Source organism: Rhinolophus hipposideros (assembly GCF_964194185.1).
Source record: "Rhinolophus hipposideros genome assembly, chromosome: 11".
Lineage (NCBI taxonomy): Eukaryota > Metazoa > Chordata > Mammalia > Chiroptera > Rhinolophidae > Rhinolophus > Rhinolophus hipposideros.
The window spans coordinates 18704105-18720905 of NC_138057.1; the positions used below are offsets into that span (position 1 = coordinate 18704105).

Here is a 16801-nt window from a genome sequence, read left to right on the forward strand (position 1 = left end):
TCATATCTTAAATAAACATTTGTCCACCTCCACCACCAAATTTGTTTCCTATACGAACACATAATTTTCCATAAAGAGATGGACTTTTTTCCTCACCAAGTTTGAAAAGAAACACAAGCACAGATACTAATAAACAGAAGATGGTAAAAATACCTTATCTGCTTGGTTAGAAAACCCTTCTCTTCATAGGAAATGCATTCTAGAGATTCTATCCAATGGGAAAAAAGTTACAGAGCACTATGATAAATATATGGTTAGTTTAAAAGGGGGCGGGGGTAAAAAGTCTTATTAATGCCTGATTACTTTCTATTACACTCCAAGTTCTGCCCAGATAGCAAAAATTATTGTTTATCCTCACATCCCAGCATGTTGATCAGTACTATGTATAGCAAGGACTCAATATTTTTTAGTTTATTAAATGACTGATTAAAGATAGAATCAAATTGTAACAAGTCAAGAAGAGATTAATGCCTACTGTATAGGCAACTTTAAACTGAATTAATTATTTTGCCTCCACCTTAAAAGATCAATATTAGAATTAAGGGATATCCATCTTGGAATAGGCTCCAAGAGTTAACAAAAGTATGACCAAATAGCAAATCCACCCATAAACAAAAATACCAGAATAGCATCGTGTGCAGATTTCCTTACAAAGTGTGCTCTCATTAAAGAAATGTTTGCATCATTAAGTATAGATAAACTCAGAGTAAGGAGGAAAAAAAAATTGGGGAAGATAAAGGACAGAAAAAAAAAAATCAACCCATACTTTAAAACTTTGATAAAAATCATGCACAAAGTAAGAATAATCCATAATTCCAATAGTTACGCTTTACTCCCATTACTGTTCCATTATTTTTTGCTTTACCTGAGAGGAATCTGCTTGGGCTAATTTGGTAGTGACCTTTAGTATTTGGTGAAGATTTTGTCCTTTATCTTCAACAAGGAGGTGAGCCAGCAGGAGAAAAACATGCACAGGGATGGCTGTAGTAACAGGTAGCAACGACTCGACTGAAGCCAACCAGTCACTCACTGCAGACTCTTCTCTCATTACTTCAACGATCCTCCAGGCTGCAAATATTGAACCATACGTGCTGGTTATGGGGAAGATAAGCTTGCAGGACAGCTGAAAAAGAAACACAAAAAAGACTGGAATATGAGATAAATACATTTGTGAGAAATATATTGCTGACATTCATTTACATTTTATACCTCATTATATGTAATCAATCTTTGCAACAAAATGAATACAAAATTTTCAATTCCAGTCCCAAACCTCTCTGCACATATTTGAGCTAATAGGATTACACAAAGAGAAAACAGTTGTTATATGAAACTCAAGAACAGTTTATCACTAGTTTTCCTCATATCATTCGCTCTCAAGGCATAAAAAAAAAAAAAGAGGATCAATAAAGAAGATCCAGAGGCAACAGAGTTTGGAAAAAACCATTATCACTAAGAAAGTATTCGCCAGTGAGAAGAAAGGTAGAAAAACAACAACACTGTATCTGCCCAGCTCCAGGCCTGGGTAAGAGGCAGCCCTGGACAGATGGCAGACTTGGGCTGAGGACAATTCATTTTTATAATAGACAGTATGTTGACAGGAACAGAGTTGGTACAGCTGGAGCCTGGGAATTCATTAATAATTGTAAATAACTTCTGCAATAAGAAATAGCCTGACAGCTCTAAACTAAAATGATACCCAAAGAAGATGCTATGTTTAAGTCAATCTGAGAAACGGCTCCTCACAGAAATGAAGTAGTGCAGTCAGGCAGAGAGAATGGATAGAACTCTGCCAAGGTGAGCTGTGTGCCCAAATGGCTCAGGAGAAGCCACAGAGATTAAAGAAGCATTAGCTATTGCCTGTGAATAAAGTAATTTAATTGATTTAGAATATAATGATACAGATTAGAAATCTCTAGATTATAACTGTCCTATTATTGAAGGCTGACATATGGATAAAGATAACAACTGAAAGGATGGAAAGTAAAAGTTAGATTTTATAAACTTTTTTAATAGCTCTATTGAGATATAATTCACATATCATAAAATCCATCCTTTTAAAGTTTACAACTCAATGGATTTTTAGTAATTCACAGAGTTGTATAACCGTGATTACTATCTAATGATAACTACTAATCTATTTTCTGTTTCTATTTTGGCTATTTCATATAATAGGAATCATACAACATACAGTCTTTTTTGACTGGCTTCTTTCATTTAGCATGTTTTCAAGGTTCATCCATGTTGTAGCTTGTATCAATATTTCATTTCACTGTGAAATAACATTCCATTGTGTGGATATACCATATTTTATTTATCCATTCATCAATTAATGGACATTGGGGTTGTTTCCACTTTTTGGCTATTATGGATAATGCCACTATGAATATTCCTATAAAAGATTTGTGAGGACATAGGGGTTCATACTTTGAGTATGTGCTTAAGAATGGAGATAATATTTATTCTAAATGCCACTGTAAAAAACAAATGAAAAAGCTCCACCTTTATTGATATGAAAAGATCTCCCACATGAAAATACAGGCTACAGATAGCGTGCCTGGAATGCTATGAACTATTTTTTTTAAACAGTGGGTGCAGGGAGAGACTATATATTAGTATCTAGACAAATACAGAATAAATTAATATAAAATAATTTTTATTTTCTTTTTGAAAAGGTGGGAACTGGACAACCAGAATCAACAGTACAAAGGAGACTACTCATTGTATGCCATTTTATAATCTTTGACACATTTTTATGTATCATTAAAATTAAATAATATCTAATCTCTCTCTCTCTCTCTCTCTCTCTCTCTCTCTCTCTCTCTCTCTCTCTCTCTCTCTCTCTAACAATACTTTTTTCCCCATGATGAAATTCATTAAAGATTAGAGTCAAGTTCTCTAGACTAATGGCAAATAGCACTAGACTTCAGATTTAAAAGGCCAGCACTTCAGCATAGCCATGCCGACTACTGGCTGTGATGCAACCTCCTTGAGCCTTATTTTACTTGTTTGCAAAATTTCTACCTAGATTATTGAGGTACATAATGAGACAGTATCAATAAAGCCACTAGCACAGTACCCAAAGTTGCAAAATACAGGGAAATATTATCACTGTCATCCTTCGGAGAAACAAATAAATCTGGTGGATCTGAGTATAAAAGAAAATAATTGGAAATCACCATGAAACATAAATTAAGTCAAAAGCACAACATTACAAAACCATGTAAGAGTAAACATACTAAAACAGAAAAGCAATCTTACTTTACTTGAAGTATTATGTCCAGGTTTAGGCTCTAGTTTTTGTTTGTTTGACTAGGGTTAGAGTAGCAGAAGAAAGGCACAGTGTTGAATAAGACATCACAGAACGGTCTTTCTGACCCAATGAGTGGCAAGCATAGTCCACTGGAACAGTCCGAGGGCAAAGATACAACCAAGGATTTTCCCTCAGTCCCAGCTATCAAATCCTGGTCTCAAAGCCTGTGGGAGAACTTGTGAAAGTGCTGGTAGGCTCTGTGTTTTAGAGGAGAAAGTAGGTGTTTAAAAATAAAAGTTTATGTTAGGTGAATTATATCTCAATAAAAAATAAAAGAGAGAGAGAGTTCCAGTTAAGATGGTGAGTAGGTAAATGCAATGCTCACCTCCTCTCATGACCACATCAAAATTACCATTAAACTACAGAACAACTATCATTAAGGATTGCCTGAAGTCGAGCTGAACTGATACCCTACAACTAAAAACGTAAAGAAGATGCCACTGTGAGACTGGTTAAAGGAGCAGTGATGCAGAACGGGCTAGTCCTACACCCGTGTGTGACCTTTAAAAAATCAAGAGGGATATCACAGCTACAGAGCTTCCCCCCACCCATGAGGAGTGAGGGGTCCCAGCACTACACCAGGCTCCCCAGCCCAGGATTTCAGTGCCAGGGAGAGAAGTCTCCACTACTTCTGGTTGTGAAAACCAACACAGAGTGTAGCTGACTGAGACGGAGGGCGGCGGCAGTCCAAGGCGATCCTCTTCAAAGGCTTGCACATGGACTTACTTGCTGACAGACTTACTCTGAGCTCCAGTGCTGAGGTAGCAGTTCAGGGAGGAACTGAATTGTCTGGCTTCAGAGCAAGGGCTAGAGGGACAGCTTTCTCCCACACGGAGGAGCTGGTGGAAGCCACTGTTTCCTTGTTGACCCCTCTCTCGGAGGGCCACATCTGAGTCTCCATTAACCTGGCTAACAGTGATCGTTCACCCTGCCCTGGTGATTCCCTGAGACCCCGCCCACCCAACTTTTGGACATACCCAAGCCCCTTCCAATGGCTTTTCCATACAATCCACCTGCCTTGGCTCAGGCGGTGGACTTCCCTATAATCTGTCAAAGGTTCGCAAAACCCAAACAAGCAGCACCTGGCTTCAGCATGACCCACACCTCTGGCTGGGCAGCCCTAAGCATGGCACTAGTAACAGCTGGCCTTGATTTGAGGCTTAGCCTCTTGAGACACCTCCAAGTACAACGCGGGCAGTGGCCATCTACTAGTACTTTGTCTAAAGAGGGCTGAAAGAGAAATTATGAATACAGGTGAACAATATAAATTTTCACTAACTTTAAAGAATACTCATTTACCATAACTAAAACAGGCTTACCAAAAGTGAAGCCAAGATTCGATCAGGAGAGGGGGTATGTAAACTCAAACCTGAAGACCCTCAAAGAGGGCAGATTTTTACTAAAACGGGTTTTAATCACTCACCAGACCAGAAACAGAACACTGGACAAGATAAAGCCTCAAGAGGGTTTTCCTGCTCACCACCTGTGTGAAGAATCTAGTTAAGAGTTGTGAGACTTCGGAGTGGTTGATTATTACCAATAGACAATCAATACCCCCCTCAGTATCCACGTTATTCAGACTATAATGATAGAAACACAAGATCTAAGATTTACTAATTCCTTTTAACTTCCAACCAAAAAAGTTTGTTAGAAACCAGCTTACTTCAATTTACTGTTGATTTACTATTTCCCTGTAAATCTGCAACTCTTGTTATTGCTAGTTAATAATTCTTTTTATTAAGTTTTTCTTTGTTCAAATTACTGCTGTGGTTTCTCTCTCCTGACTAGATCCTGATTCATACACTGGTGCTTTGTTCCCACCAGCCCCCTCAGCCCTCCACCCCCACATTCTCTGGGGTCAGGGGCAGCAAGATTTTAAGTACTTTAGAATTTACGAGTGTTTCATTTTCTTTTTTTTTAACCTGGTTGAACACAAATAGGTGCTTTTAAATATCACATTTAATAGCCTAATAGAAAGGGATCCTGTTTTTCCACACAACACTAAAAAAATATTAAAGACTTATTACATTATGTTAATCTTTTATTTTAAAGAGATGAAAGCTTATTAGATTATGTTAATCTTCCATTTTAAAAAGATGAATGGCTGGTTTGGTAGCTTACATTTTTTAATTCTTAAAAACTGAAAGAAGTTAAAATGTGTTTTATTTCATGGTTATCAACACTTCAGAAACATGACAGGTAATACAGAATTGCATGTTGCAGGTATCCACCCTTGTTTCCATTCACCAGAAGAAATGTGCTTCTGAAGAATTGCTTTAGTTGTAAATCAAAAGTCAGAGTCACCAATCTAAAATGAAATAATAAAAATAAAAATCACAAAAATCTATGGTTAGTATAGGGAGACCTATATTATAAAGGTCTCCCTGTAACAAATCAAGATGGTAAAATGATCTTCCCAGAAGCACACATTCCTCCTTGAACAGAAATGTACTGAATGTCTCCCATGTGGTAAACAATTGGTCAGGTACAGAGGATGCAAAGATAAGCTAGAATGTTATCTATTGCTTTCAGAATGTGGAAAACAGGAAAGTGTTCAGTTTAACAACTGGCTAAAATATTTTTAATTATGTCATCTATGATCAGCTGAAAAAGACAAAGGAGAAACGGTGGCAAAAAATACAAAAAGTTCGACAACTGTTGCCATTTAAATATGAACATGCTCATGGAAACAACCAAAATGTCCTTCGATAGACGAATGGATAAAGAAGTTGTGGTATATATACCACACACAATGAAATACTATTCGGCGTTAAGAAAAGATGATATAGGAACATTTGTGACAACATGGATGGATCTTGAGAGTATAATGCTAAGCGAAATAAGTCAGACAGAAAAAGCAGAGAACCCTATGATTTCACTGATATGTGGTATATAAACCAAAAACAAGACAAACAAATGAGAAACAAAAACTCATAGACACAGACAATAGTTTAGTGGTTACCAGAGGGTAAGGGGGGTGGGGGGAGGGAGATCAAATATATGGTGATGGAAGGAGAACTGACTCTGGGTGGTGAACACACAATGGGATTTATAGATGATGTAATACAGAATTGTACACCTGAAATTATGTAATTTCATTAACAATTGTCACCCCAATAAATAAAAAAATATATATATGAACATGCTTAGAAAATAAAAGCAAAGCATAGAAAGAGCCAGGATTCTTTTCCTCAATGAGCTTATAACATAGTTGAAGGTAACCCCCTAAAGTAAGACACAACACTATTGATTAAAGTGTTTGGGGCACACAGAAGAGAGAGAGTGATGAATGCTGACTCAGGGAGGCTGAGAACTTGTGGCTTCGTTTTGAAGAATGAACAGGTCTAGCAAAGGGGACAAAAAGGTATTATGTGCAAAAGCAAAGATTCAGAAAAAGACTTGGCGAGTTTGGGGCATGTTAAATTTATAGGTATGTTTGGTGGAGTCCCAGACAGGTGCAGAAGAAAAGCCAACAGTAAACTATGGTTTAAATTTTTTAAAAGGGTGATCATATATCTACTCAAAGCCTCAAAGGCAACACACTGTCATCAGGAGAATGTTTACAGCCTCAATAGGGGCTCTTCCCCAGCTGCAGAAGAGAAAGCCCAGCTAGTAGTAGGGATGAATAAGATTCACACACCTGAGCAAATAGTAAGATGAGTACTTACGCATTAAAATGAGGGTGATTCTCAGTAAATATCACTCATGATTGAAAGGAACAGAACTCTTAGACACAGTATAATAATACATCCTGTCTTGGCCCCAGCCCCACTCAGAATCCAATCCTTGTTCTACATAGGCAAGTCAAGAGAGAAAGTAAAGGGCCACTAGAAAATTTTGGCTACATTTTGTACACCCATTAGGGCGGATGCAAGAACTTCCTTCTCTTAATGCAAATTAATTATCTGTTACAAGTTTCAAGTTTCAGTCAAACAACCGGAATTTAGGAAGCTGCAGTATACATTCAATTTGCCTATAGGCTAGTACTTCCGGCTGTATGCTCAAGCAAGGAATAACAATGAGGGATTTCTGCTGCTAGAATATTTAACAATACATGAGTAGAGGTATCTCTGCTTTTGTAGATGAAACAACTATGGCGCTACCTTGCATTTACATGTATGTAATGCCTCTCCCCATGGAGACTTAAGATGCTTCACCAGTTTTATCTTATGTCATCCTCATTCAATTCCCATATAACTAGTGGTTGGGAAGTAATACATTTTACCAAAGGCAAAACAAATGCCAACAGAGAAAAAGTCTGACAAGTGTAGGCCTAGAACCTAGCCATTAACCAGACATTGACAACATTCTTTACACTGTGGTAACTGTGCAGAAAGGGGTATGCCCTTTCTGGGTTAAGCAGGCAGAAGGAGGAATGGGGTGTGACAGGCCTGCTGTCTTCCAATTGGAGGCAGCAGAGCAGTGTCACCACAGGAGACACCCACAGCCATTATACCAGGGAATATGGCCTAAGGTGCCATATTCAAAACCCAAGTCTTAGTTCTTACAGAGATCTTTTCTGGCATTCAAGCAGATTTCCCACCTGGGACTGACCCTGATATAGCAATATGCTGCGCTTATTAAACACTATGATGAGAACAAAGCATGCTACTGTGCTCAAATATGGAGAAGCACTAGGTTAAAGAGAGTTAGTTCCTTTTCTGCAGGATTCTTCGGAACCTTTACCTACTAAGGTACACGGGAAACTCAGTGAAAAATGATGATACGGCATTTCCAAAACATTTCACAACAGGCCCAACCTCCTCCTCGCGCAGCCCAGAAGAATATACTAACCTCTACACCACTGCCTGACAGAACGGCCAAGTTCACAGTGACACAGTTTAACCCCAACACATACTTACTTCATCAGGAGGTGAAGTGATCTGCAGAGACATAAATCCCACATTACCACTTCACTTTTATTTAAGAGAAACAAGGATGAACTTCATTACCTTTTGCTTGTTGTCTCTGTAGCACTCCCGCTGTACCATTCCCAAAAGTTTCAGAGCCAACGGCTGCCTCGATGAGCCGTCTTCATCCATGGATATGCAGTCTTCCAAGGCAGCAGAAGACCAGATCTGCAGGGCTGGCGTCACTAGTAGCAAGGACGACCTTGGCATGTTCTGACCCTCAGCAAGAGACAGCACCTTCAAAGCTATTCATCAAAACAATTCACGTCTTCAAAAATTAATCCCACAGTTACACAAAATGCTGTTTTGTTTAAGAGTGACAGGCAAGAAGTTTTCTTATCCCTTTACAGTTGGGTCAGACATGTAATTTAGATGATAGATCTTATTTCTTTTAGAAATAAGGGAACATAAAAATTAACTGTTAGCTAAAACAAGCTGTTAACATACAACCAAAAACCTGATGATACTCTTAGAAAAAATAGAAAAAATATATATTAAATATTATAAAATATAAATCAACTCTTCTTTAGGTCAAAAGAATTTCCTTAAAATGCAATTCAATTTTTGTCCCTGTGTTCTGTCAGATCCTCCTACTGCCTTCAATAAACAGACCCAAGAGACACTGAGTTCCCATAAGTAGGTAACAAGACTAAGGTACCATACTTCCCTTACACACCCAGCTTAGAACTGTATTCAGAGATGAGTAAGTAAAAAGGTGACGCACGGCTGTTATTCAGTTGTATTTGCTAAGAAGCAGATGAGAAAAGTCTCAAAGTCCATGAACAGCATAACAATCAAACCCGTTTTTATAAATCTTCCTTTTTTAACATGGAAATTCAATTTACATATCAGAAACATACATACAAATGTAGAGTAAGTTAGTTACATGCATAGTCTCCCCTACACTATTAACAGAATGAGTTAAGAAAGACCTAAATATACTTTTTGAGCTATTGGATGAACCCTGATTTACTGAAATGTTATTCACTGGTTTCTGACCTAGATTATCAAAGTAATCCATAGATTTTCCCATACACCAAAACAAAAAAATTCCACAAGCCTTAAATCATTTCAGTGAGATTCCAGTATCATTAAATCACCTGAACGTCAAACCTGAACATAGTATAAAGTACAAATCCCTGTTACTCCAACACTACTAATTTATATTCTTTGCCTAAATATTAGTCTTAATCCGTAATTGTCTGAGATATGAAAATCCACTGTCTTTAACAAAACAGGAAAGGCATATAATACAAATATTTATATATTTAATGTTATAAATCTTTCAGGCATTTTTATAAATTGCTACTTACAATCAAGGCTAGTGATAATAATTAAGAAGCATAATATTCTATTAATGCTGTGTATTTTTCAAACTTGAAATAATCAATATTGGTTATTCTCTGTCTTTGAATACTCTTTCCCAATATACTAAACAACAGTACTTCCTTACTTTTTAACATGACATGTTGGCTCAATAGTTTTCAATATGATTTATTCCATCTAACTAAGGTAACTTCAAATCAGAGACACTGGTTTACGAAACAAAAAGTATGCTATCCAACAAATAATGAAAAGTACTGGAGACACTGATCCCATATCATCCTATTATACATGAGTCCCAGCAAAGGAGTGTAGCTTCAGAATTAAAAATGTGGTTTCTCAAAAAAAAAAAAAAAAAAAAAAAAAAGTGGTTTCTCTAGAGCATTGGAATTTCTTTTTGCCGAAAAACAAAATCCATTTATATGAAATACCCACAAAAGGCAAATTTATAGAGACAGAAAGCACGTCAGTGTTTGTCTGGGGCTGAGGGTGGGAATGAGGATTAACTGTAAAGGGGCACAAAAAAATTGGGGGTGGGGGTGACGGAAACGTTCTAAAACTAGATTGTAGTACTGGTTGCATAACTGTCAATTCACTAAAGAGACACTTCATTATACCCTTATAAATGGTGAAATTTATGGTAAGTAAATTATATCTCAATAAAGCTGTTAAAAAAGAAAACAACTATGGCTGTCAGAAGTAGCAGCACTAGCAAATTCCACCTATGGGAGGATACCACGCGCACCAGCTATAAGGAAAGACAGCAAAAGCAGTTTAGAAAAGGACTAGGAAGGAGGGCATCAATGAGCATAAGGCCAATAAGCAAAAGCAGGGTAGAATTCAAAGCCAAAGAGCCAATGGTACCCCTCCATGTGCTAAAGCCATTTCCAAAACAGACACTGTATGTGTGAGAGCAATTCACCCTCAGAATCATGATGAATTAAAATGCCCAGAAGAATAAGCTACACAATCGGTATTGCCTCAAGCACATCGTTACGTGAGGGTGGGAATGTGTCAGTGTATCATGGTACTACCCAACATGATTTAGACAGATCCTCCATTACCACATGGGTTATAATGGACCAAGTACGGCCAGGCTACATCAATGTAAAAGCTGCATTGAAAGGTGTGACTGGTTTGCTAATCTGCCAAACCTAGCACCTTGATTCTTTACCACATTATTCTTGAATAGAACATTTTTGTCACCCTTTCGCCCCATTCTTTACTTTTCTTTAAATCATACTGGACAACTGGAAGAATGTCATCTTTCATTTGTTCTAGCTAGGTTAATACAATAACCCATAACATAAATCTTGTCCAATGTGACAACAGTTTTGAATAGTAAGGGTATGTAGAGTTTTAAAAACCAAATACAAATGCTAGACACTTCTTTTGTTTTATGCTATTGATTCTGAGTGTGTTGTACAGTTAAGTCTATGGTATATGAAATCTTGCTCAACATAACAGCTTGTTGGACAAGAAAAAGAAGGTTCTTTCTTCTTTTGGATAATGATTAATTAGGAAAATTCCAGAACAGAAACTCAAAATATACAGAACTTTATAGCATAACATGACATATAGTTCAAGTGACTCCTGCCAACACTCATATTTACTTGTTACTCTAGTGAGTGTATTTTTATTTACCTAGACTTAAGATTGGCTTCTGCTGACTTGCCGGAGTCTGTAAAAGTAGTAAAGCTATTCCAGTTATGACCAGTTCATCAGGAAAATCCTAAAAGAAGAAAACAAAAGAGTTGTTAACAAGCTCTCAGAGCCATGGCTTTATAACATGTATCCAGGAAGAGTATATCCAACTGTGTAAGATTATATACCTATTACAGTCATCCCTCTCTATCTGCGGGCCCCACATCCACAGAGTCAAACAAACTGCAAATCAAAAACATTTTTAAATAAAATGTTACATTGTTGCTGATATGTTTTAGTTAAATCTATGATGGCTGCATCTGTACTACTACTCACGTACAGACTGTTTTTCTTGTCCTCATTCCCTATTATTCCCTAAACAATACAGTATAACAACTATTTACACAGCATTTAGATTGTGTTAGGTATTATAAGTAATCTAGAGATGATTTAAGGTATACGGGAAGATGTGCATGGGTTATATGTAAATACTACGCCATTTTATACAAGGGAGTTGGACATCTTGGATTCTGGTATTAGTGGGGTGAGGCGGGAGTTCTGGAACCAACCCTGCATGACAGATACCAAGGGACCATTGTATACAAAATTTTTTACAATTAAGTCTGCTCTACTAAAGGAAGAATTGATGAATACCTGAGAAGTCATATGTAAATTCAAAATGTTATCATATCTAGCCAAAATGCCATCAGCTAAAAAATCTAAAATAATTCAGAGGAATAACTCCTTAACACAACAGATCAGCAAAGGTTTGCAAGCCACTGAAAACTACCTGAAATACTTAATTCAAGAATATTTCATTAATGAAAAGTAGCTCAATTGTTTACTTACCAAATACAGACATGATTCACCTACATAACTTGGATAATAAATTATACTAAACAAATTTTAATATATCATGTTATTATAATAAAAGTAACATTAGTGCCCAGGGAGGCAGAGATGATTTTTAAATTACAGTAATTTATTAAGCATATTTAAATGTAGCAAAGCAATAACCACAGAAACTTAAAATCATTAATTGCACCAAGTATATGAATAAAATGAAAAAGAAAAAAGGTTATGTATATTAAGTTCCAATAAATAAAATGCAAGTGACATCAGATGTTATCTGAGGTTTCTAAATACAGGCAACATTAACATATTATGGAACTAAAAAAGAATGGTCTACCATATTTTGCTAAAATTACTTCATGGAAGCGCCTGAAGGGCAGAAATACCTATGAATCATGAGGACAGGCAAGAAAAAAGAAGGATATGTGAGGTAGAGCTATGTATCAGGCTCTGAGCCACTCGGAAGTTATAATCTTGGAGATGCTATCAACTTTGGCACAAATAAACAAACAAACAAACATATACACATATATACACATACATATGGGTTATGCCATTTGAAAAGTGGAATTAATCAAATTGCAAAATCTTCTTAAGTGCTTGTTTATGGACTTTAAAAACCAGCCAAAGGAAAGATGATATAGGAGCATTTGTGACAACATGGATGGATCTTGAGAGTATAATGCTAAGTGAAATAAGTCAGACAGAAAAAGCAGAGAACCCTATGATTTCACTGATATGTGGTATATAAACCAAAAAGAACAAGACAAACAGGTGAGAAACAAAAACTCATAGACACAGACAATGATTTGGTGGTTACCAGAGGGTAGGAGGGTGGGGGGTGGGTGATGAGGGTAAAGGGGATCAAATATATGGTGATGGAAGGAGAACTGACTATGGGTGGTGAACATACAGTGGGATTTATAGACGATGTAATACAGAATTGTACACCTGAAATCTATGTAAATTTACTAACAATTGTCACCCCAATAAATTTAATTTAAAAAAAAAAAACAGCCAAAGAGGAAAATTAATTTGTGAATTTATTTGAATGGAATATAGTTTCATTTGTGTCTTTGCAGCTTATGTATGTTCACTATTTTTTAAATACTGCTGAGAACCATGAAGCAACCGTTACCTATTTGAGGACAATAAAAAGAAAACCAGCAAGGTCATTTAAACTTCAAATTTACTAGCTACCAAGAGATGAGAGACAAAAGTATTACTATGCTATCACTGAAACAGCCTTTTTCACACACGCTGTCACTGAAACAGCCATAAAGTAGATTTTCAGGCTTCTGAAATGGTCTGGAAGCATTTTAAGAGGATGGCACTTAAAGGTATGAACAAGACTGACCTGTTCAGAAGACAGGGTGAGGAAAAGAACTGAAGATTCAAGGCACCAAAAATAAGGAAAAGTAATGATAGAGGATAATTGTAAATTGCTTACACTTCTGAGAGGTTACAAGATGATTTTTAATGGACACCAAAGAATGGTACCTTCCATGAGATCTTTTAATAAAAGCTTGTGTTGCCCATCTTGGGTGCCACTTAAAATACTACAGCTGTATCTGTGGTAACTCTTGCTTCTTGCCTCACACCAGTGAGGGACCCAGAAATACAGGGAAGATAAAGCCCCATAGGCCAAAGCTTAATGAATTGGCAAGAGAAGCCCAAGGATAAATCCGTCCCCCTTTATTCTGGATTCTTCTGGAGGGTTCTGAGACATTTCATAAGGCTTCTCAGAATGTTCTGTGGGGTGGAACAACTGGTTGCTTATAGCAGTGGCCAACTTGATAACATGTGTAATGCCTCTCCCATCTTCAGTATTTCCATTCTGTCCCTCTCCCACCTACTTGCTGGGATCACACTTGAAAATGAACTCCTGTTGCATAAGCCTTTGTTTTGTGCTTTTGCCTTTAGGGAAACAGGCTCTACTTTTAGGCAAACCCAGGCTAATTCAGAGCCTGCTTGGAGAAAGGAAGTAAAATATTTTAAAAAGGAGGAAATGCCTTTACACCAGGCCACAGATGTCACAGGAATCTTGACAACAAACCCCTGGAGTCCACACCTTTTGTCCTCGATTCCAAAGAAAGATATCACTGAGCATGACCTATGCGTATGTACCAGGTACTGATGGGCCTAGGGGTGCCGTTGTGAACTAGATAGCATGGAAACGTTTGTTTTCTTTTTTAAGTGAAAACAAGGTATAAAAAAAGCTACATTGGAGGTAAGTATCTGCTGCAGACACAACAGAGATGGCAGCCCAGCTCACACTGTCTCCAGGGTCCTGTCCTTTGCTGCCGCCCTGTCCCCTGGTCACAGCTGACTGATGCCAGCTGGGCCAATCAGACAATAGGGGCTTGATCAGATTCAGGATTGTTTTGTTTTGTTTTGTTTGTTTCCAAGACTACAGGGAGTGGTGTGTTGTTTCATCAAGAAGCACATAACGTACGGGGATATAAAGTACAGCATAGGGAATATAGTCAATAATATTATAACAACTATGTATGGTGTCAGATGAGTACTAGATTTATTGGGATTATCACTTTGTGAGGTATATCAATGGCTAATCACTATGTTGTTTTGTACACCTGAAACTAAAAAAAATAAAATGAAATAAAAAGAAGCACATACTATGTGTTGCACTTCTTTTTGTGATGTTAGAAGCTGTTGATGCCCAATGCCTACTTCCATTAATTCCTTAGGAGTTAGAGAAACATGGTAAAGTGCCCCTTGAGGAAGCAATCCATAGAAAAGTCTAAGGCTCACTCAAGCCAGGTTTTTCAATACACATACTGCAAGGAAGAAAAACAGTGAGGGAGGGATGGGAGCGGACCACCTTTAGTTTAAGAGATACCCAAAAGGTCACACACGCACACACCAAAACTATATTATGATGTGTAAGAAAATACATCTAGGTGACAAAACTATTTTTAAGTGTAAAAAAGGTATTTCTATCAAGGTCGGCGTAGAGGAGATTGTGATTAGGACTGGGCTTGTGGAAAATTTTTGTGGTGACTAGAAAAGTTCAGTTTCTTGATCTGTGTGATGCTTACTAGAGTAAGCAAAAAAAGAAAAAGAAAATTAGGAAAATCATCTGAGGATGCTAGTTTAAAATGCAGAGGCTTAAGCCCCACCCAGCCTTCCTAATTCAATATAGCTAGGGATAGGCCTCAGGCATTTGCGTTTTAATGAACTCTACCTAGTGATTTTTATGCACACTAGTTTGAACCATTTGACTGGAATGTAAGCTTCACAAACCTTGTCTATTTTCACATAATTGCTGTAGCAAAGTGTTTTCCATAGAAAGCTGCTTAATAAACATACGCTAAATGTGTATGGGGGAGGTATACAATAAAGCGACTAATTATAAAATTATATTCGATAATTATGTCTACTACACACATGAATCCACTACAGCACAAAGGAACAATATGAGATACAGTTAAAACACACAACTCTCGGTAATTTAGCTATGTGATATTCTCGATCTAATATTTATTCATAAAGTATTATCTGTCTATAATTTCCTACATATTATCTATATATTGTATATCATATATATCATCTATTTTTCTACATATTATCCATATAATATTACATATTATATATATGATCTATTGTATACCTAATAGGTATAATTATATATAATCTGAAGGGGGTTGATATTATTTTATAATATTATGAATATTTATAAAATACATAATAAATACTATACAATATATAAGATACATATTACTATGTTACACATTATTAATGTATATTACTATTATAAATAGATAATATATACCATATATATAAGGTATCATTACATAATACTACAAAAAATCATAATATTATTTATGGAGTCCCTGCACAAGTGAAACCATTCTGATCACAAGATTGACAACTGACAAATGACTTACTTGAGCCTTCATCAGCTCTCATCTTTCACCAAAATACATTCACTCTCTCCATTTCCTCACCTGCCATTCACTCCCTTAATCCAGTTTGGTTCCTACCACCATCACTCCATTGAAACCACTTCATCTAATGTGAACAATAAACTACTTGCTGTATCCTAAGAGTATTTTCAATCTCTTACTTTAAATCTCGCTCCATGACACTGTTGACTGTTACCCTTTTTTAGATATTCCTTCTCTTGATTTTCATGTCATCTGTCTCTTCTACTTGCCATACAATTCTTCTAGCTATACTTTCACAGACTTCTGTTTATCAGTATACTCCAAATAGCAACAGCCCCCAGAATTCCATCACAAGCCCTGTCACGCAATCCCATGGTTAAACCTCCTCCCCCAAAGTAAATGTCTACAAATCTGTGCCTTTAGCCTAGGCTTCTAACCTGAATTTTAAAACCATAGAGCCAACTGTTTATGATCCATACATAACTTAAACCAAGCATATGTCAACCCAAATTTATCTTCTTCCTTCTAATATCAGTTACCCTTTCTCAAATGAATGGCACTATCCAGATACCGCAAATGGGAAGCTGAAACTTTACCAAGGACCCACTCCTTGACCAGCTATTCAACCACAAAGCCCTATCGATTGCATCTCCTATAGTTCTCTTTTCCCTTTCTCGTTTTCCCAATTAGCCCCATGCTATGCACTAAACTGTATCCTCCCAACCCCAAATTCACATGTTGGAGCCCTAACTGCCAATAGGACTGTTGTGGAGTAAAGAATAAAAGTTAAATGAGATCATAACAGTGAGAGCGCTATTCCAGTAGTACCAGTGTCATTACAAGAAGAAACA

At 36.9% G+C, this 16801-nt stretch overlaps 1 protein-coding gene across 3 annotated transcripts in view; it reads right to left on the bottom strand.

Moving 5' to 3' along the window:
• Positions 1-16801, bottom strand: part of FOCAD (focadhesin) — a 282277-nt gene that overhangs the window by 185412 nt on the left and 80064 nt on the right. For all 3 annotated transcript variants that reach the window (XR_013994507.1, XM_081067235.1, XM_081067234.1), the window contains exons 9-11: positions 11191-11278; positions 8266-8468; positions 866-1123 (exon numbers count right to left, since the gene is read on the bottom strand). Coding sequence is in view for 2 of the 3 variants with exons in the window: in XM_081067235.1 (XP_080923361.1) it covers positions 866-1123; positions 8266-8468; positions 11191-11278 (549 nt within the window). In the remaining variant the exon portion in view is untranslated. The remainder of the gene's footprint in view (positions 1-865; positions 1124-8265; positions 8469-11190; positions 11279-16801) is intronic.